At 27.5% G+C, this 23,815-nt stretch overlaps 1 protein-coding gene across 4 annotated transcripts in view; it reads left to right on the top strand.

Moving 5' to 3' along the window:
• LOC107450591 (phosphatidylinositol 3-kinase 59F) overlaps nucleotides 1-23,815 on the top strand; it is a 50,967-nt gene that overhangs the window by 21,864 nt on the left and 5,288 nt on the right. For 2 of the 4 annotated variants that reach the window (XM_071183631.1, XM_071183632.1), the window contains 10 exons: nucleotides 3,334-3,451; nucleotides 6,659-6,726; nucleotides 6,907-7,015; nucleotides 9,850-9,966; nucleotides 11,914-12,180; nucleotides 14,934-15,003; nucleotides 16,281-16,430; nucleotides 17,694-17,768; nucleotides 20,826-20,994; nucleotides 23,041-23,131. In XM_071183631.1, coding sequence (XP_071039732.1) covers nucleotides 3,334-3,451; nucleotides 6,659-6,726; nucleotides 6,907-7,015; nucleotides 9,850-9,966; nucleotides 11,914-12,180; nucleotides 14,934-15,003; nucleotides 16,281-16,430; nucleotides 17,694-17,768; nucleotides 20,826-20,994; nucleotides 23,041-23,131 — 1,234 coding nt within the window. Of the gene's footprint in view, nucleotides 1-1,543; nucleotides 1,662-3,333; nucleotides 3,452-6,658; nucleotides 6,727-6,906; nucleotides 7,016-9,849; nucleotides 9,967-11,913; nucleotides 12,181-14,933; nucleotides 15,004-16,280; nucleotides 16,431-17,693; nucleotides 17,769-20,825; nucleotides 20,995-23,040; nucleotides 23,132-23,815 lie in introns of all 4 variants that reach the window. The other 2 variants (XM_043039374.2, XM_043039376.2) reach the window with 2 other exon arrangements.

Here is a 23,815-nt window from a genome sequence, read left to right as displayed (position 1 = left end):
TTTATTGTGTATACAATTATGCATTATACTTTTGTTTTATTCTAATTCTACTTATTTATGCAACAAGCTGTTGATTGAATTAAAATTTTAATCCAATAAAATTACACTTGTATAATATTTGTTGTTAAATAATATATCTATAATTTTTACATATATACATACAAACAATTTTCAACATACGAACTTAAAGGAAGAAGTTTCTCACTAGCATATTAATGAACTTAAAATAAATCACCTTTTTAAAATATTGCAATAGCAGAATAGCTATTTAAAAACTATCCTTCCCAAAACACAGTTGAGTTTTGAAAGTCTGGAGAGAAAAAATTACTGTTTTATACATAAAATTAGTTGAAATATGCTTCTAAAACAAACAAAAAAATTTTGGTCCTTTCAGAATTTTACTTAGTACCTTTCTCTACTAAACTCTTCTTACACATAAAGCCATGAAAACATAAAGTAATAAAGCAATTTCGTAGCATATAGCAAATTTTATATTTACTGCCTCATCTGTTCACCAAAACTGAAACTTATATAGTTTTGTTTTTCCCTTGCAAAAGTGTTTTAAAATGAACGTTCTCAACATATTTAGACAAAATAAAAAATAATAGCAAAAAACTATTAAAAAAGACAATTTTTAGATTTTAAAGACAAAGCTAAAAATGATTTTTATAATTTTATTATAAGCACTATTATTAACAGCAATTCTTTATTATTGGTAGTAAAAAATAATTAACTCTGTTTAAGCTATTTTTTCTTAAAATGTTTTATTAGAAATATTTATTCGGTTATTTTTTACATTATATGTGTAGTCCAACTCATTTGTATACAAGTTTGTATACTCATTTGTACATACTGAGGCAGTATACTCATTAAATTAAACTTGGTTTGGCTGAAAATATCAAAAATGAAAACCACAATGTACAAAAATGAACTAGTGGATGCTTAAAAGTTGCCTACATTTTACTTTTATTCATTTTCTTTATTTATATTTACCTTGAATTTATTTCAATTTTTCCTCAATTTTAAGCATATGTGCTCGACTCAAAATTTGTTTGTACTGAAAATACTTACTGATTTCAGAAAAGTTTGCAATTTTCAAATAATTCCATGCCTTACCTTTTCAATAGTAATGTTTATTATGTATCGAAAGGTACTATCTAATAGTTAGTATCGTTAGATACACGTGGACATGATTTCTAATGAACAATCGTTGCTCTACAGCTTCCTGATTTCAATTCTTTGTGTAATACATGGCTAATCATAGGAAGAAACCTCACTTTTACTATATTACTGATGTACAATTGAGCCTAATAGCTGTAAAATAAATTTCAATAAAATAATTTCAGAAAGCTTATGAAAAATTCCTTATTAAATCTAGATTGTGCTTATAACACAGGTTTTATGTAGTTTTTTTTTTAACTAACCATTTATTTAAAATTTCTTTAAATAGCAATCTATTTTTTATCTAAATATTATGTTTGGTTTTATTTAAAATAAGACTTCATTAAAGTGAAAATTCTGACTTTTTTTTATTTTTTTAAAGGACTATTTCAACTGGTAATGAATCAGAAAAATCTGCTTCGTCTCTCGATTCAACTTCAACCAACCAATCCGAACAAATATCTCTAGAAAGTGGCTTTCCGGCCCTTGGAAACATAGATGTAAGAATTCTTTTATTTATATTTCATATTGTTTAATTTAATGCGTCTTATTTAATTGACTTTTTGTTTGGCAGTTTGTATAGCAAACGAAGATTTCTTTTAAGAAATTTACTATAAAATTGGAGCATTGGGAAGGAAAAAAATTTTTTTTAACTATTATTATGCTATGTATCTTAAAAAGTGTGGATAAAAAGAATGTTATGTTACAGGTTATATGACATTTTAATATGATTTGTAGTAAGAGAGAAAAAAAAATTTGAATAATACAAGATTTCAGTGAGAAATTATTCCATTGGCTTTNAATGAACTTAAAATAAATCACCTTTTTAAAATATTGCAATAGCAGAATAGCTATTTAAAAACTATCCTTCCCAAAACACAATTGAGTTTTGAAAGTCTGGAGGAAAAAAATTACTATTTTATACATAAAATTAGTTGAAATATGCTTCTAAAACAAAACAAAAAATTTTGGTCCTTTCAGAATTTTACTTAGTACCTTTCTCTACTAAACTCTTCTTACACATAAAGCCATGAAAACATAAAGTAATAAAGCAATTTCGTAGCATATAGCAAATTTTATATTTACTGCCTCATCTATTCACCAGAACTGAAACTTATATAGTTTTGTTTTTCCCTTACAAAAGTATTTTAAAATAAACGTTCTCAACATCTTTAGACAAAATAAAAAATAATAGCAAAAAACTATTTAAAAAGACAATTTTTACTACTTCAAAGATAAAGATGATTTTTGTAATTTTATTTTAAGCACTATCTATTATTAACAGCAGTTCTTTATTATTGGTAGTAAAAAATAATTAACTGTTTTAAGGTTATTCTTTCCTAAAAGGTTTTATTAGAAATATTTATTCAGTTATTCTTTACATTATATGTGTAGTCCAACTCATTTGTATACAAGTTTGTATACTCATACTGTCTCAGTATGCTCATTAAACTATTGATTTGGCTGAAAATATCAAAAATAAAAACCACAATGTACAAAAATGAACTAGAGGATGCTTAAAAGTGGCCTACATTTTGCTTTTATTCATTTTCTTTATATTTACCTTGAATTTATTTCAATTTTTCCGCAGTTTTAAGCCATATTGCTTGACTCAAAATACGTTTGTACCGAAAATACCTACTGATTTCAGAAAAGTTTGCAATTTTCAGATAATTCCATGCCTTACCATTTCAATCGTAATGTTCCATGTTCACAGATATCTGTACAACAACAGAAACAGCAAAGAGATGCAGGATTTATTTAATAGTTCACAAAGTTCATCTATTTATCTTTAAATACACATAGCCATGATTTCTAATGAACAATCGTTGCTCTACAGCTTCCTGATTTCAACTCTTTGTGTAATTCATGGCTAATCATATGAAGAAACCTCACTTTTACTATATTACTGATGTACAATTGAATCTAATAACTGTAAAATAAATTTCAATAAAATAATTTTAGAAAGTTTATGAAAAATTCGTCATTAAATCTAGATTGCGCTTATAACACAGGTTTTATGTTGTTTTTTTTAAATAGCAAATCTAGTTAAGTTAAGCTCACAATAAATGAGTTCAGTTTTATATCTATTTTTTATCTAAATATCATGTTTGGTTTTATTTAAAGTAAAATTTAATTGAAGTGAAAATTCTGATTTTTTTTTTTTTTAAGGACTATTTCAACTGGTAATGAATCCGAAAAATCTGCTTCGTCTCTCGATTCAACTTCAACCAACCAGTCTGAACAAATATCTCTAGAAAGTGGCTTTCCGGCCCTTGGAAACATAGATGTAAGAATTCTTTTATTTATATTTCATATTGTTTAATTTAATGCATTTTATTTAATTGACTTTTTGTTTGGCAGTTTGTATAGCAAACGAAGATTTCTTTTAAGAAATTTACTATAAAATGGAGCATTGGGAGGGGAAAAAAAATTTTTTTAACTATTTATGTGCTATGTATCTTAAAAAGTGTAGATAAAGGAAGAAAAAAAGGTTTTGTGACATTTTAATATGATTTGTAGTAAGAGAGAAAAAAAAATTTTGAATTATACAAGATTTCAGTGGGAAATTATTTTTTCATAAGCTTTTTTTTTCTAGTTAAAAAACATTTTTGTAAATAAATTATTTGATAATGAAAATCACTGAATTTCACAGTTTTATTTTAGTAACCTAGCTCTATTTGTCCAAATAGAAATGTTATGTTGGGTGATTCTTCAAATATGTTAATTAATTAGTATTAACTACTAATTAAGTTATGAAATCAGACATAAAATTGCATTTTCTCTGAATAAACATATATATATATATATATATATATTTTTACATATTTGGATTCNTATTTATTATTATAAAAAATCTCAATGTATAACATGTATATATATATTTCTTGACCCTACATTTGATGATAGTCCCAAAAAGCAGCCAAGCAAAGTCTCCTTCACAAATGAAAATTTCAAACAACCCATAAATTAATTCAAGAGAGGAATACCTAATTTTACTCCATTGCTAAGTAACCAAGTACAGGCAATAAAAAAAATTCAAATAATGTTCTCTGATTGCTCGGAGAGGTTTATTTATTTATAGTTAATAGGAAATATCACAAAGCTTCTTGACAACAGACAATTTTTTAGCTGATTTCTGACCAAAAAGCAAAGATTTTTTTTCTTCTTTTTAATCTTTTAAAAGAAAATTGGAGTTTAGGATTTTCTAAGCTTTTAAAATTTGCATGCATGAACTTTTTATCTGAAATTATTTGGCTTTTTTATGTTGCTTTTACTTCATTTATGTAAGGATTTCACACTAAAATCAAATTTGCATAGCTTATTTTAACTACATACAAAATTGTAGGGATAATAATTTTTACAGCTTTCATTGAGTCTTCACACTAAAATCAAATTTGCATAGCTTATTTTAACTACATACAAAATTGTAGGGATAATAATTTTTACAGCTTTCATTGAGTCTTCTAGGCGAGAAAGTTTAAAAAAAACAAAAGAGTAAAAAAAAAAAAATTTAGATTTTATAGTAATTATAATCTTTTTTCTATAACTGAAGGAATTGCTGAATGTTAAGTGACAGTTTAAAAACATTGTTGTGTAGAAGAATAACATATTGAAATAATATGTTTCATATTGTTTGATTGATTGTTTAAGAAATTGCTTCATTCTGCCAAATATGTAGGTTACATGGTTTTCTTTGGATTAAGATTATTTGCAAATAGCATCCTGATGTTTCGATACATTCTGAAACTTATTTTTGCAAATTCACTATAAAATGTCACACAATACAATACAATGTTCTTCAATTACAATAAGCTACATTTATCACCAAATATCGCTACTATGATTTCATTGTTTTCTTATATATATCTGATACGATACTTGCCTTTTAAGCAGAGTTCGTATGTTAAGATGCTGAAATGGTGGCACAAAAACTTAAAACATAAAATATTCAGATTCATTAACTCAAAATATCTGGTCTCAGAATTTTAAAGTTACAGATTACTTCATAGTTACAATATTGATGCTACAATTCTCTTACTTTTTTAAGGAGCATATAAATCCTGTTAAAATATTAAAATGCAAGTGTTTACTTTTAGGAACATAAAATCTTGATCAAAATAATGATCAAGACCCAAATGTAAAGCAGTATTATTAATGATAAAAAATTCATTGGCTATCAGTTGATTAGCAAACAGCTATAAGCGAGAAAAATATGAATGGAATTTTATGCTACTATGCGTAAGTCAAGTTCCTCGTAAGTTAAACGCATTTAGGTATTAATCGCCCGTTTATATATTTCTTCATTGTCTTCAAATTATTTTTTTTAAATAATTATTTTTAATTTTTCTTGGCTTCTACTAGAAAAAACAATTGATATGTAGATTAATATGGTTTAAAAAAATATACACCTCATAATTCAAAATTTTTTCACCTTCAATTAAATTAAATAATAAAAAATAATAAATAGCTATGGGAAAAAAATTGCATGAAATTGTCATTGTGTAAGCATGTTTTATGAGTGGGTGTAATTTTTTTAATTGCTTAATTAGTTTCAATAATATTACTAAAAACACTAAGGTGAAATGAACATTAAGGGGTCCAAACTTTGAATCACTCTTCTGAACAAACTATGGGAACCATATTCCCCAGATTGCAGCTATCCCCTATATTTTGAAGGTTATCCAAATATGTAAATGTATATATATATGTTTATTCAACGAAAGTATGTGTTTGTGTCCAATTTTCTAACTTAATAATTAGCATATTTGAGGTCAACCCCAGGAACCATTAAGATCGACACTTAGTACGTGAAAATCCAATCATTAGAATGAAAGTTATTCAGGGTAATAAATATCTTCTTTTTGTTTGCGTAATGCATAACTTTGCTTAGTGTGCTGTGATAGATTCTTATCTTCATCTTTATTCCATTTTTTTTAAACCTGTACAAAGTTGGGCAAGTGTAAGACAAAACTTTTGTTTAACTTTTTCAGTGTTCATCTTTTCACAACTGGTATCTGCATTTTGAAATAAGAATTCTAAACTATTTGTTTCAACTATAAATGTTTACTGAATCAATTTGAATTTTAAAAAATGGCATATACAGCAGTAGAAAAAAAAATATTATATTTTCTATTACATTTTTTTATTTGTTGTTCCTTAAGATAATTGTTAGAGTTTATTTAACAAAATATGTTAAATTTTCTTGGTTTTATCTGTCCTTATTTGTTTGATATAAAAATCGTTATTCATATTTTATTTTATCAATAATACCCATTATCTAAACTGCTGTTTGTAGAAAATGCAACACCATGAAAGAATCATCAGAATCAAATGAAATTTAATGCAGAAACGACTTGTACTGATACAAATAAATGATGAAATTTTCAAAACAAAANGGTTTTAACTATCCTTATTTGTTTGATATAAAAATTGTTATGCATATTTTATTTTATCAATAATATATCTATCATTAAATTGTACATATATATTTCAGAGTGATCTAGCAACTTTCTTAATTGAACGAGCTTGTGCCAATGAAACTTTAGCAAACAATTTTTACTGGTAAATATCCAAATTTAATTGTTCTTCTAATATAAAATCTAATTTTGTCAAATATTATTGTTTGATTACTTTTTTAAATTTATAGAAAACTGTCATAATTTACATACATTGAATTTATAGATATATATTATAATTATTAAATACACTATTAAAATGCCTAATGCATCTAAATATTTTCAGGTACCTGTTTATTGAAGTTGAAGAGCAACCTGATACTCTTGCAAAGGATTATAAGTATAAAGAAATGTATCAGATAGTTATGAAACGATTTAGTTTAGCATTACAAAATGTAAGAAAAAATTGTTTGATTGATTATTTTGCATTTCAACTTAAAACATCTTTAAATCCTGTGTTACTGAAATTAATTTGTTTTCTTTAAGGTCATGGAACTATTGAATTTATCATGATGCTTATTAAATAATTTTGTTATTAATGGAGTCCCTCATAAAAGAATGGGATTAAATCTCTCATTGAATTTTACTGCTTTAAATATAGTAATATAACCAATTCTGGCTTTTGTACCATTAAATTCTACATCCTTTCTAAGGCTGATACTGATACATTATTTTATTTTGTGGAATATTTATTGCATTTAAGTGTAAAAATTCTTCTAGTTTTATATCATTTACAGGATTCATACAACTCGGGAAAGGCTTTTAGAACCTAGAATACTCAAAAGATATAAAACTAAACTAAGAATTAGGTAGTTCTTAGAGAAAATAAAAAGTTTAGTAAAAAGAAATTTGTTGTAGGTAAATAATGATAGTAATGTACAGCACCAAATGTAACTGTTGCGTTTCAAGAATGTAACATGGAAATATTCCTGTGGTTGTATTGATGAATGTAACTAAACATTGTAAGTAACCTCTCTATTGATTAAAAAAATATCAAACGTCTTTATACACTATTTATTAATTTCATAATAAAAATCATAACAGAAACTTTTTTATCGTAACTTGAACAAAAATATAACAATAACTTGATTTTTTTAGATGCTTACTTCCAAAAGGGTTTTGAAATCTAACTGATATTATTGTTTGGTTACAGAAAGCTAACTATTAGGTAACAGCAAGCATATTAAAATATGGCTGTATAGCAGGATAATGGTTATGAGGGACATGGCTCAAATATTAGTGCAGATGATTATCAAAATCATTTAAGATTATCAAAATATGAAGTTTCGATTATCAAAATTGAAATATTTCCAAAGGGAGGCCACAGAAATGTTTCTGCAAGCACTTTCTTATACATATCAATTGCGATGTTCAAGACACCTGTTTGTTATCACTTAAGGAATTTTGTTATGTTTCTTCTGAAATGTTGTGTGTTTGCATATTGCTGTGACTTCTTGTGCTGTATTGGTGAAGTCATTAATATGAAATTCTTTATAATTTTAAGAATTATTTAAATCCTAGTGTTTAATTTAGGTGTTAATTAATATGTGGTATACCATAATATTCTATAACCCAACTAAAGAGATTGTAGTAATGATAATGATTTTTTATTGATTTTTTATTGATGTATGTGACTTTTAAATTTTCAAACTTTGAAAGTTTTAATGATATTTTTTGTACACCAGTATTATTCTCATGTTTCCTAAACTGATGTTGTACGTTATTGCATTCATTAATTCTGAGAATTGGTGCTTTGGATAATCAAGGAACTTTTTTTCAGAAATCAAGCATGAACCCTTAACTAATTTCTTTCCAAACAGCAAATTTCTAATATTTGTGCAAACTTATCGGTTTATTGAGGAAAAATATCTAAATTATTTTAATCATTTTTCTTTTTTTACTATTTATTCTTATTGCTATAGTGGACCCTCAATATAACAGCCCCTGTTGTCCAAACAAAAACGGACTTTATTGCATGATAACGCTATATCGTGAAGATGCAAAACTAGAGCAAATATTTACCTATGACTCGTAAATACTGGATTTATTTTGAAGAAAACATGTTAAACATTAAAAGGAATTATAATGCTGAAGGAATAATTGACATTAACATAGTTTCGTTTTACATGAATGAACAAGTATTTATATAATTCATTAAAAGTTTAAACCTTTCTAAAAAACGCATTTATTTTTTTTCAAATGGTGCCATTTAATATTACACATAATTTTTTAAAAAACATTCAGTGCTTTTTCTAAATTTTCAAAAACAAATTTCACAAGACCAATGACATGAAATAAGTACACTTTGTTCTCTTGTAATCAGAATTACATCATAATTTTTAATTATTGTAATTGCTTTCCAGGATTTGCAATATTTTTGGTGATTTATGATTTTGATGTAATTCTTCTATCCACTTCCTTCAAAATTTTTAATTTGTGTTCTAATCATATGGTGTAAATCTGTTTACGAGCAGACATTTTTGTTTAGAATGATACATCCAGAAAACAGTGGATTCTAAGCAAAGATAAAATTAAGAAGAAGATAAATACCACTTGTTCTAACTCTAAAATAAACCACCTCTTACAAAACTTCAAAAATACAATTTTGAAACAAGAAAAATTTGATTAATAAATTTATTGAAGCCTTTAAAAATAAATTCACCAGAGTTATGAATGCAGGAAAGTACAAAGTGATTCCACTAAAAGAATGCAATATATACTTCCAATTCTCAGTAATATAAATTAAATGAAATCTTACAATCTTTTTGACTATCAAATGCACCCAGGAGCCCCTAAGTAAGAATAGGTGGTCATGTCACTTGTTCTTCATTCATAGATGTTTCACATTCATTGAATAGGAATGCTAAAAGAAATAATGGTTAGAATAATTTCTTCCAAACTTTTGTTACTCATTGACTCATTGTTAACGGAATAGTGTTAGTTTTCAAAATGCAAAAATGTGTAACACTTATGTTTTGATAACCTAATTTTCTAGGAATCGAAATTAAATTACACAAAATTTTGGCAACTTAATTTAGATTAACTGTTTGGTTCGGATGTTCTAATGGGTGTTAAAATAATATGGTATCTATGAAAGAACAAAAAAGATTTCATGTATCGGTTGTTATAATAGAAGGGTCACAGTAATGGTGGTTGTACTAAAAAGCATAGACTGTATTTTGTTAATCTTTATGTTTCTATCTGTACATTTTGTATATTCCTATTTTAGGGTAGTATAGAGTATAAAAAGCGAAGAGATCTTCTTTTTCGGGGGAGAGATTTTGTTGAAAAACTACTTAGTCTATTGAAAACAGTTGCCCGAGAAAGTGGCGGACGTCGAAAAAAAGTAATAAACAGTTATAATATTCTTTCATTTTAATTATCCATGTGGATTGCTTCACTTTTTTGTTCTTCAAATTATAAGATTTTGCAATTTTCTCTACATTTAACAGGACACTATTAATACACTAATATATTTTTTAAATTGCTATTTGTTTAGTATACTTTTGTTAGCTCCATAAAATGTAATAAATAAAATTGTGCACAGTTTTTTAACATAGCAGTATGCTTTATTTATTATCTTATTATAACTAAACCTAGTTAACATAAACCTATGAAAATTGAAATTCCTAGTGTTCTGTTTTGAAAGATATTTTCTGGATTTCTGTCTATTGTAAAAAATTAGAGAAGATCTTATGAATATCCTCATCAAAATAGAATTTTAATTATCCTTATTGCTTGCTTGTAATTTTAATTGAGAAAGACTACTTAACAATAATATAAGCCTCAGATAGAGAGTAAAATTTTAAAAAATTTCTCTGAATCAAAAAAAATGGTTTCATATATATAAATATGGTTAGCATTAGGTTTTTTAACATATGTTTTAACATTGCCACTATTTATTATTATAAAAAATCTCAATGTATAACATGTCTTTGTGATTTATATACTGTGGTCTAGTTTACGTAAAACTGTAATTTCTCAAAATTTACTAGATCTTTTTATTTCATGTTGGCACTTATAATTATGACTTTTAATGTTATATAAATACTTAAATGTGTTTAATATGCTGACATCCACAGATATTTGAAAAGAATTCTTGACAAATTTGTTTATATGCATACTGTGTAGTGTGTCTACCACTACAAAATTGCAATTCCAATTCACTAATATGTAAGACATGTTAACTTGATTCTATGATGGGGTACCTTTTCATAGATGAAGGTTGACATTGTCTATAACTCGTTCCCCACATTGGTGACTTTCGGGTGTGATGTGAATGCGCCTACCTTGGCAGACACACCCACTACAATTTGAACAACCCTACTTCAATGAATGGTCTGCATTGAACAGTTGGCTTGCTAGTTGTGACTGTGACACTACAATTTGAACAACCCTACTTCAATGAATGGTCTGCATTGAACAGTTGGCTTGCTAGTTGTGACTGCGACATTATACACCTCCTCACGCTGTTGCTACTCAGCCTCAATCACACACTACGTTGCCCTATATACTCTCAACTGCTAATCACAACACAGGAGCAACAGTGAACCTAATACAGCTCTCACAATTGGCATTTAAAAAGTACAACTCTCCCGGTCTTAAATACAACTCTCCCGGCTTCTCACAAAACAGCAATAAATCAACTGGTGGCATCCGTTCATCAAATTCTATCGCAGTTATAATTCTAGTGGGGGAGTACTGTAGTGTGTCTACCACTACAAAATTGCAATTCCAATTCACTAGTATGTAAGACATGTTAACTCGATTCTACAATGGGTTGCCTTTTCATAGATGACGGTTGACATGGTCGATAACTACTCATTCTCCACTTGTATAGTCATTGTTTAGATTATAAATCAAGGTTGAATATTAGCAAATCTTTTATAAATTGAATTAAAGGAATAATTCTTATGATGCATTGCTGTACAAATTTTAATATTTTGTAGTGCATGCCATCCAGTTAGTATATTGTGAAGTTTAGTATATTGTATCTCAGTTTAGTATGTTGTTAAATAATATAAAATTTAAACATATTGAATTAAAAAATAAATTCATGTTATCTCTAATTCATTTAAAGGCATCATACGCTGTGTTTCTTCTATAATATTCCATGATAATGTCATGTTTTAAGTAAATATATTCTTAATTTTAGGTATTCTGCTAAATTAATTTGATATTTAGTTTTGTTCATTTATGATTTTTTAAAACATTTTTTTTCTCTCTAAAAATTTCTTTCATTTTTTTTCCCAGTTTTGTTTAAATTCTAATCTGATATTATTATTTTTTTCAGACTGAAAGATTGCAAGCTTTACTTTTAGATAAGGATATTTACAATATAGACTTTTTAAATTTTGAGCCTCTCCCCTTGCCTCTTGATCCTTCAGTCAAGGTGAAAGGCATTGTTCCAGAAAAAACGACACTTTTTAAAAGTGCCCTGATGCCTACACGTCTCACATTCCTAACTAATGATGATAAGGAGTATGTCACCATTTTTAAACTGGGGGATGACCTGCGACAGGACCAGTTAATTTTACAAACCATATCACTTATGGACAGAGTATGTATCTGAACCAAAAATGATATATTATTTTTTAATTTCTTTTTAGTGGGATGAATAATTTTAATATTTTTCTGCATTTAAAATTTATAAATGCTGTCAAACCTCATCATTTTGAATCTAGGTATCACGAATTACTATATTACCCCCAGAATTTTAATCTTGTTCATTGGAGTAGAAACTTTTACCTTCATATTCCTCTTTAGTGATTATTAAAAATCTATATTGTGTTTTAAAAAAATCCTGTTTTGAAGATCTCTTGTTTAACTCTTATATCTTCTGTCTTTTTTTTTTTTTTTATTTTACATAATTCTCTATTTTTTCTTTTTTGCATTTATATATGTTTTGTATTGTTTCTCTCTATTGGCTTTAACAATTTTGAAGCAGCATGCGGAATCATTGCCAAACATGCCAAGAGGAAAAAGTTTTTTCCCATTTAGAATTTGTATTGGTCAGACAACACGCTCTATAAATAAATAAACCTTAGTGCCTTATATTTGGACTATGTGTGCACAAAGCAAATTATCTGGAAAAAAAAGACTTAGAATTGGTTCTCTTTTATATATATGCATATATACAGTTGAACCCCAATTTCACTTTTTCCATCGGACTCTCTTTGAAAATTAGAAAGGGGGATAATGTAAATTTGGGGTAAACAATATATATAAATATATATTTTTCGAAAATTGACTCTTATAAAAATAATTTTTGTTATCGTTACATGTTTTTTTTTTTAAGCTATAATTTTAATGATATCTCTCTCAATACTATTGTTACAAATTTGCTTTATGGCTTACATTCAACAATATTTCAGAGTTTTGTTCATCCACAGTTCAAAAAAAATGTATTTGAACTTGAGTGGATGAATAAAAAGCATTTTATTAACAATTGAAAATTTGAACAACATATAGGGAGAGTGTGTGCTAATAGTAGGAATTTAATTTCCTTGAGTGTGAATGGATATCAGGATTTGATTGTATTTAACAATTGGGTTACAAACTGTAAATTGTTCTGTAACTGTAAATTATAATTGATGAATGATAGTTTTCCACAAGTTTTAAGATTAATGCAATGATGTAAATACTTTAAAAGTTCGCATTAATCTTAATTAGTCTTAGCTCCGGGTGTCTATTGATCAGGAAAACCCCGATTTTTTTTAACAAAGTCACGAAATTGTTTCTTTTTAAGCGCTTCCAAAAGTAATTTGCATGTCGTTATTATATGGTATTTATGATATTTAAATTTGAAAAGCTCAGTGAAAATGGCCAAAAGAAAGATAAATAATAACCGAAAAATGATGGGGATTTATGATGGAATCGTTGCAAACTGAGTAGTTAAAGGTGATATCTTGAATCCGAAATTTATGTGTCCTATAACATCATATCAAATTGATATCATACATCATATCGTCATAATAACAACATCATATCGTAAGGTTTTGTGGAATGTACGATGGAATTGTTGCGAATCGAGCGTGTTAAAAAAAATCATTCCAATGCATAATTTGCATGTTATAATAACCTCGGACTTTAAATAATTTTAAACTATGTGGAAATAGCAGAAAAAATTATGTGTATTTTTGTTGGAATAATTGCGAACAGAGTGCATTAAAAAATATTACATTTAATTTCAAGTCTTGTAATAACATTGTATTTAAAACATCATAGTAATATAACATAACATAGTAATGGCGTTGTATTTGAAACATCGGAATTTGGAAAATCAATAGATAGCTGTCGAAAAATGATTGAAAATATAGGATGGAATCGTTATGGATCAAGCACATAAAAAATTGATTACTCGCATTCGAAATTGTTGAGTCATAACATCATATTAAAAACATCAAAATGTTAGATAGTTTGTATAACTAGCTTCCAGGAAAATTGATAGCAGCGAAAAAGAAAAAAAAAGTAACGGGATTTAAGATGAAATTGTTGCAAATCAAACGCATAAAAAAGTGATTGCTCAAATTCTCTTATCATAATAACATTGTATTAAAAATATCTGAAGAAAAGGGAATTCGAAACACTATTTTTATATTTTTACGCAATTTGACTTAGTGTTAAAAGGGACATTATTATTTTTTTTCTACTTTGAATTTTTCTATAAATCTTGATGGGCTATAACTTCACTCTGGCATGTGTGAAGCAAGTTGGTGCTTCATGCCTTGATCTTATAAAGAATTAAATATCCCAACTTTGTCAATAAAAATAATAAAACTGTATTTTACAAATTCGCTTTTGTTCTATGTGTCTTTCTTTTTCAAATATTACTGTTCATTTCATCTAAACTAATCATGATATTGTGTATCCAAACGTACCAAATCTGTACAAATAAAAACTTTGTTCTAGGAATTTACTTTATGCCATCCCACTAGTAATTTTTAATTATTTCTATTTACTAAATTAATTTTTCTCACTGTAGTCTGTTTAAGGTGTGAAGTATCAAAACATATCCAGTTATAAAAAGGGGAAAAGCTAAAAAGAAATTATAAAAAAAAGAATGTGTTCTTTAAAATTTCTTTTGTATCCTTAAACATCCAAAACTTTTCTTACCAAACTTTTTTGTTAAGTTATCTGTTGTTTTTCTTCAGATGCGGAAAAATTATTTACTCTGTGATTTTTTTCCAAACAAAAATATTTTTCAACTTTTATTACAAAATTTTTAAAAACAGTTTTCTCAAACCTCAATGATTAATTTGCTGTAATATCATGTTTTTATGCTTAGATTGATATTAAACTTTTTTCTTTCAGCTGTTAATGAAAGAAAATTTAGACCTTAAGTTGACCCCATATAGTGTCCTTGCATGTAGTAGTAAACATGGTAAGTTTATTTTATTATAATATAAAATTTTAATAAAAAATCCTTTATTTTTTAAAATTTATGTTGATTTTTTTTAGTTAATATATCAATTAGTGACTGTTACTTTTTATTGTACATCCTGCATAATGTCTAATGTAAAAAGGTTCAAAAATAATCTGTATATGGGTGATTTTATTTTATCACTAGGTGAATATCTGTCTTTCACTCAGGCACTTTTAAATAAATTTTTGTCTCTTTAAGTAAATTTTTCTTGGAAAAATCATTTATTTTTACTTTGTTTCCATGATTTGAAGTACCTGATTTTTCCTTTTTTTTTTAAGCTATAATTTTTCATTTGCTATATGTAAAATAACATTCTGATTATACTTCAGATTTATGTTTATTTAAATACATATACTTTTTAAACTTAAAATATGTTGGTGTACATAAATTCTGCAGAAATATTATAATATAGTAATCTCTTCATTAATTTTCCAAAATTCTATCGAAACACATATGTTTTCAGACTTATTTTCGTATTATTAGTTAATTTTTTTCTGGGTTAGTTAATGATATCTTGTGTTACATTAAAGTGTCCCAATATCTTGTATTAATATATGTATTGATATTGTATACTAAGTTATGTATATAAAGTCTGAAGTTATCCAAATTATAAGCTTTAAGTTGTAATTATTTATTTTAGCCATTTCAAAGCGTACAATTAGGCGGACTACCTTCAGCAGAAGAATCCTAGTGACTGCAGAATAACCAAACATCCAATCAAGAAAAACACAAATTCACATTTGAACACACAGCTTCATACATTAAATCTTTCTGTAATATAACCAATGGTTATCTATTTCACCACCATCTTGGCTATAACTTTCTATCTTCTAGCTTAAAGCCATGCTTATATTAGGGCCAATATTTCTCCGTATGATCAATTTGTTGTGACACACCACAGCATATCACTTTAAAATAAAATTTTGGTGAGTTATTGGAGAACACCCTCGGAGGAAGTGTGTGATAGCTTTAACCTTGTATGATAACTTTATCTAAATGTATGAACAACTCAAATTGCTAACATGTGCTAAAATATGTGGCGAAACTCATACTCCATAGTGTTATATAGACAGTTTTGACTTCCAAGGATAACAGAAATAGTTCCCATTTTTTTTAAAAAATATAGCAACATTAATAAAAAGTGTTAAACTGTTTTGACTAAATTATCTTTTTAAATAATATAATGTATGTAGAATTTACAGTTTATAGTGCTTAAACCTTTTTGATTTCAATAGGATTTGTACAGTACATTGAGTCTGTATCTGTTAATTCAATATTGGATGAGCATAAAGATTTACAGAGTTATCTCAGAACCTATGCTCCTTCAGAAAATGGACCTTACGGAATTTTGCATGAGGTCATGGATAATTATGTTAAATCATGCGGTAAGATATTCATATTTTATTTTATTTTTATTATTTTGTTTTTTGTTATTTTAATTCTAATAGTGTGTAAAAGCTAAGATGTAGGTACAATAAAAAATCAAAACCCCATAATTTAAAATATATATATATGTATGTATATACAGACCTTTTCAGTAATAAGTCAATGAGCTGCACAATACTCCTTAATTATTTTAAACTAATTATGGCGTTACCCCTTGAATTTGTTATTAGTTAGTGCAAAGGACATTTTAAGTTAGAAAATCAGACGCAGAAATTTACTTTCTCTAATCACCATTGCTTTTTTTTTTTTTTTTTTTTTTTTTTTTTTTTTTTTTTTTTTTTTTTTTTTTTNTTTTTTTTTTTTTTGCAACAGATTCAGTTTCTAGACATTCAAAATAAAAGGACAGTTGCAAAAAGGTAAATATGGTCTTAATAGTTTACTCAGGAGAGCAATAAAAAGTTTTTATGTTTTAATCTTAATTTCACTTTTTAGGTAATTCACTATATCTCTGAAACTATTTCAACAAATCAAAATATTTTTGCACACAGTTTCTAAAACTTTTTTAATCAAAGATAAATTTATGAAATTTTTCTTAGGTAAACAAGTCATGTGCAAACAAAAAAAAAATGTTTGGTTGACCTAAACAGCTCCATAGATATGGTAAAATAAACAAAGAGTAAAATTATCATTAAGCAGACCAAACTTTTGACTGCTTTCCTGGCTAAACTATTGGGCCCATATTTACGGCTACTCACCATTTTTTTATGGTCAGGAATTTCAATTATTAAGAATTGACATGTTTACACAGATAAATATGCTTTTCTGTTTGATAACATAACTTTAGATATTATCTGCACTAATTAATTAGCATATTTGAAATCTACCCCTCAAAATATTATGATTGCATGTTAAAATAAAGAAATCCAATCAGGTGAAATTATTCAATTGTGTGCAACTTGTTTTGCGATTACTGTTTTTCTTTTTATGCACTCTCTTAAATTCTGTGGCACCTCTTTTAGTAAATTGTTAAAAAAATCAATGTCATGTTTTTTTTTAAGGAAAAAAAACATTAATGCATTGAATCAACTTTCTTAACTGAAATTTATAATAACTATAAGTTAGTATGTTTAGTTTATGATTTAGTTTAATACTTACCTCAATCTGGAAATAATATTGTATTTTAAAAATCATGCTCTTTATACACTAGTTTTAATATTTATTCTTTTTGACTGAATATTTTTTTTTATATATATGCATAATAGCTGGATATTGTGTTTTAACATATTTACTGGGCGTTGGTGATAGGCATCTGGACAATCTTCTTTTGACAAAAAATGGTAATTATAAATCTATATTTTGTTTTATACCTTAAAAAGTTTTTATGAAATTCAGTGTAACTACCACTAAATATATTAAATACCAATTCACTAGTATTTAAGACATGATGACTTGATTCTCTCATGAGGTACCTTTTGAGATGCCTTTGATAGGTGAAAGTTGACCTAGTCGATTTATTATTCCCCACAATGGTCAACATTAAACAGTTGATTTACTTAGTGAATTGCTATAAAAACAAACAAAAAAAAATTATGAGCGAAATGCTATAAAAATTAAGAAAAAAATAAAATGAGCAAATATGATATTAATAAATAAACTGCATGAATCAACTAGTGTTATTCGTTCATCGAATTCTATCATAGATAAAATTCTGCAAGGGGAGTAGTGTGTTGTAACTACCACTATAAATATTAAATACCAATTCACTAGTATATAAGACATGATAACTTGATTCTATCTCGAGGTAACTTTTGATGGATGAAAGTTGACATAATCAGTGAAATAAATTATCCCTCACAGGAAAAGTTTTCAAATTTAGAGAGCTTAGTGAATGTCAAAGATGCCCGGTAGCTGAGCAGTAGCGCTTCGCGCTGTCGTGCCACAGGTTCCTGGTTCGAACCGAGCAAGGTTGACTCAGCCTTTTATCCCTTCAGTGGGACGATAAACGAGTACCAAGCATGCTTGGGAACTAAACACTGGAGGTTCCGCTTTCGGCTGACCACCTGACCGGAACATCTGCTTCTGCACCCCAGAGCCCAAGGTCAAGAAAACTGAGATGGTCGAAGTAGGCCTTGGCCCTCTAGGGCTGTCGTGCCTCTGAGTTTAGTTTAGTTTAGTGAATGTCAAAATTCATTATTTTGTTTTGTATTTGAATTAGAGATGGAAACTCCTATTCCTCATATTAAAGTTTTATTCAAAAAAACTAGGTCAAATAACACAACAACTCCATGTTTCTTCATTTTGAGATACAGAGCATAATTTTTGTTGCTTTCGAGCAGAAATAAGCTGGAGGTGTACGAAACTTTTAAAAATAAGATCGAATAACAAACTTATTCTAATTTTCTCCCTAAGTACAAATACTATTCAAATAAGAATTTTATTTAAAGAATTTTACATAGTTTTGTCTCAAAAAGAATATTTTTTGGTATTGTTTTCTCAAATGAATGTAGTGTTAATTTCTCAGGTGGCATAAAAAGATTTTATTATTCACTCAAGACAAATTGACGAGTGCAAAGTGAACCTAAAGTTAAGTCATTGAGTTTATTCAAGCAGTTTAGGGAAGGGGGACAAAGAAAGTTGCAGCAAGGGAGAAACAAAGAATCAGGGAGTAGTTTATGTAGACAACTCATTTGACATATTCTAGAAATGAAGTGAATAAAAAAACCAACTTAAAGAAGCTTCTGTCATAGTGAAAGAATCTGAATGAAATGTCAGTTTGAAATTTTTGCCAAAAGAAATAAGCTCAGATGTCACGCTTTTTCAGTTTCCACACCTATAAAAAGTAAACTTTCAATCCACCCGCCAACTTGTTGAAGTTAAATAATACTCTTTAGTATCATATAAATATTATTATTATTTTACTTAATAATTTTTTTTGCATTTCATTAGAAATAAGCTTAATAAGTAACTGAGGGGGTTTAGTTTCATAATTTTCTCAAACAAGTTGTGTTTTGGTATTGAAGTCACTCGTGAATATCCAACTTGTTGAAGTTAAATAATACTCTTTAGTATCATATAAATATTATTATTATTTTACTTAATAATTTTTTTTTGATTTCATTAGAAATAAGCTTAATAAGTAACTGAGGGGGTTTAGTTTCATAATTTTCTCAAACAAGTTGTGTTTTGGTATTGAAGTCACTCGTGAATATCCAACTTGTTGAAGTTAAATAATACTCTTTAGTATCATATAAATATTATTATTATTTTACTTAATAATTTTTTTTTGCATTTCATTAGAAATAAGCTTAATAAGTAACTGAGGGGGTTTAGTTTCATAATTTTCTCAAACAAGTTGTGTTTTGGTATTGAAGTCACTCGTGAATATCCAAATATTTTGTTACTGAAAACCAACCTGTTCCATTTTCAAAAATGTATTGTATTTCAATTATGTTTATTTATATGTTTTACTTATTTACATTATTTATTAGCTTAATTATAATAATTTACTCATTTAACATACTAACTATTATCCCTAAAATCAGTTTAGGTTAGAGCAGGGATGGGCAAACTACGGCCCTCTTGGCCCGCCGGTAGGTTTTATCCGGCCCACAGATAGAATTTTAACTTGCTGATCCGTGGCGAATATAAACATATTTTCTTGTCTACTTTGTTTAAAGTAATTTTTCTTTTTTAACTAAGTACTGCTGACCTTTTAACTTTCTCTAATTTTGCTCTACAAAACATAAATTGATGGAAATAGCTAGCACAGACAGCTTTAATTGGTAAAATGTTGAAAGCAGAAGTTCTTTATAGAATAGTCGTAGTTTGGTCTCTTCTGAAGCAGTTGTTTCTGAATATGACAAAAATTGAGTTTTACAAATCATTACCAAAAGCTAGTTTCCCAAATATTTCATGCCTAGAAAATCAGTGCTATGTTTGCTTCATTTTATTTGCACGGACAAGTGTTTTCATCTATGAACCTTACAAAAAATCATTTCAGAAGTAGAATAACAAACATTTACCCTTGTTCCTTAAAATAAGTACATCTCACTTGGAACCTCAATATAAGAAACTTTTAAAAATTAAATCGCCAATTTCATTCATCTCATTAAATATTTATATTAAAAATTTTATATAGAATTTTTTTATTTTAGATGTTTTTACTTAGCCCACCAAACATTTTTTTTCCGATTTTTTGCCCTCAACCAAAAAAGTTTGCCCATCCCTGGGTTTCCCATTCTAGTTTTCCTAGAAACCAAATTTGTCAGTCTCTCAGGGAATAGATAAATAAGAAAAAAGGTAATTTTACAAATTTTCTAAAAGAACTTTGTTAGGAAAGTGTTAACTTCAATATTTATTGTTCTGCTTGATATATAATTGTTGTTTTCGGACAGGTAAACTGTTCCATATTGATTTTGGTTACATATTGGGAAGAGATCCAAAACCTTTGCCTCCACCTATGAAACTTAGCAAAGAAATGGTTGAAGCCATGGGAGGTATACACTCTGATCATTATCAGGAATTTCGTAAACAGTGCTATACATCCTTCCTCCATTTGCGTAGGTAAAAACTGATTTGTTTTTTCTTCTATCCAGCATTAATTTTATAATTTAAAATCATTTTCATTTATTCATATTTTAGAAACTTACAATACACAATTAATTCCTTTGTTTTCTTAAAATATTTTGGTCATGGGGCTAATATGCTCATTCTCTTAAATATAATTTGCTTTTGAATTTTTCAAGGAAATTAATTAATCCCTGCATAAGGTCTCGTTATGTTTGAATAATGTCTCAATTTTATCATATATATTTAAAGAATTGTTTCATTGATCAACAAAAAAAAAGCGAAACTTTTTTCACATTGTTGAACATAAAGGTTAATATTTTTTATAAAATTAGTCATATTAAAGTTGTCTTTAAATTTTTTCATATTAGTTTATAACTTGATAATAACAAAAACTTTTTTTGTTACATTGCTTCTTAATTTCTAAAGTCATACTCAATTATAATCATTTTTATTATTCCCCAGATTTTGATGTTTTTCCTAATTTTATTTCATTTGAAGAAGTAATTATTTTGGAAATTTTTGTTTCACATTAATACATACAATGTGTAATAAGTAAAATATTTTTTTCTTCTAATTTTGTTTCTTTAAACAAATGACAGAACAAAATTGATTGGTATTTTACAGTACCCTTATTGCTACTGTAGATTTTTTAATGTTCCAATTGCTCTTTTTTTAAAGGTAAAGAAATTTTTTTTATAAAAAACTAAAAGTTTGCTTATTTGAGCCTTCCGGCTATTTTGAGCTTTTTTTTTTAAGATATGCTGTTGCAATAAAGTTATGTAATGATATAATACAGATTATAGTGTAAAAAAATGTACAGATTATAGTATAAATGGTTTTAATATTAAATTACTGGTTATTTTGCTTACATTGAAAATCTAATTCATTTATCACTTCAGCTCTTAGCTTCTTAAGATGTTAATAGTAAAAAAAACTTAGCTCACCTTATTTTGAAAATAATTTATGAGATAGTTTATATTATATCATATCACTTGTTCAATGGTTAATTACTTGCACATATTTGTATATACAGTATACGCAATTATCCAATAATTCCTATTATTAACTAAAATAAAGAAATAATGTATATATATTCCTATTAGTTATAAATGGCAAACAATTACCTGCCAATACTGCAACTTTTTTAATAGTGTTTATTAAGTTTTTCCCATTGTTTTTATGGATAAAAACTCAACCCTATGTGTGATACCAGTCTAAAACCCACTCCAATTTAGTAAACGCTTCCATTTACAAATCAGAATGGTCCTAGAAATTTGTGATCGGAAAAAGCTGAATAAGGGATGTAGTTTACAGAAAATTGTTGAGGAATTTTTTTTATTGATCTACAAATTTTGACCAGTGTCGAGCAATTTAAAAAAAAGTATTTTAGATTTCAGAGGCTCCTGGTTCTTGATAATTTTAAATAACTAATAATGCGAAACAAAGATATTTTAATTTAAGACCCCCTGTAGCTCTTAGGGCCCTAAGTTACAGTCTATCTAGCTTAAACGTGAATCTAGCCTTGATTGTATTTCTGTTAGAGATGATTATATTCTGTACTGAAGGTACTTTTTCTATTCCAAACTAACATCTGATTTATTCACTTCATACATATGCTATTTTTTGTAACACCATAATTGTCTGATTAATACCTTTTATGTGTTTTTATACATTATTATATGCACTATAACGTGTGTCAGTTACACTAAATTCTGTGTGTCACTTTTGGAGTTATGGTCATTTTTGTGATTTTTCCTTAATATATGATCACCAGTGAATATCTTAATAATTAAGATTCATTTGTCTTAGAGAGATGATGGAAATTCAGGTGATTTAAGTATAATAAACATAAGAAAAGTTATTCATGGGATAAAAGAGACTTAGGGAGAAAAAATGTTTTGCTTAACATTAACTCTAGGTAGTCAGTAACTTTTTTCTTTTTCCAAAAATTAGGTATGAACCCTGATGTAGTTATATATAAAATAGATACCTTAACTTTGTATTGATATCTTATTCTGATTTTCACTCTCTAAATTTTAGACATGCCAACTTGATTTTAAATTTATTTTCTCTAATGGTGGATGCCAGTGTCCCAGATATTGCCTTGGAGCCTGACAAAACTGTGAAAAAAGTAATGACCATTACTCTAGTTTTTTTATACTTATTTTTGTGTGTTATTAGCTATTTATGAAAAAATTTCACCCTCACACTAGGAATTGCATATCATAAATTTTAGGTTTTTTATTATATTTATAGTATTCTCTCAAAATGCAGGCAAATGCTTAATATTTCCTAATGTGTTTATACCTTCTCTCTAAACACAGAGCAGTTTCCTATATTTTTTAATGTTTTTATTGTATTCTCCCTAAATACAGAACAGTGTAATATGTTTATATGCCCCGCAGCACAGTGTAATCTGCCCCACAGTGGACTGATCATTAAGAAACGGTTCCCAGCAGATCACCCAAGTCAAGCATCACTGGCTGCGGTCAGCATGCGGATGGGTGACCACTTGGATTAGTCTGCGTATGGACCGAGGGTGTGCGGTATGTGCTCTCGTTAAAGTGGTCTACCGTAAAGTGCTCGACTGCGCTTGCAGGTTGTTGGGCTTCCGAAGCGGGGGTGCCTCAGAGGATCAAAATTGTGATGGCATGTCTTCGGATCATCCTCAGGGATGTTTCCCAGACAGTCGCCATAAAATTAGCACCTTTTTAGCCAGGGTTCAAAGGTAGTCATTAGGTATAATGGGCACCAAAAATTTTTAATTGTATGCACAGCTTCTAAAACACATTTTCTCCGGTGACTAAATCTGAGA

This window comes from Parasteatoda tepidariorum, chromosome 7, assembly GCF_043381705.1.
Source record: "Parasteatoda tepidariorum isolate YZ-2023 chromosome 7, CAS_Ptep_4.0, whole genome shotgun sequence".
In the NCBI taxonomy this organism is placed as follows: Eukaryota; Metazoa; Arthropoda; class Arachnida; order Araneae; family Theridiidae; genus Parasteatoda; species Parasteatoda tepidariorum.
This window is presented reverse-complemented; position numbering and strand designations above follow the sequence as displayed.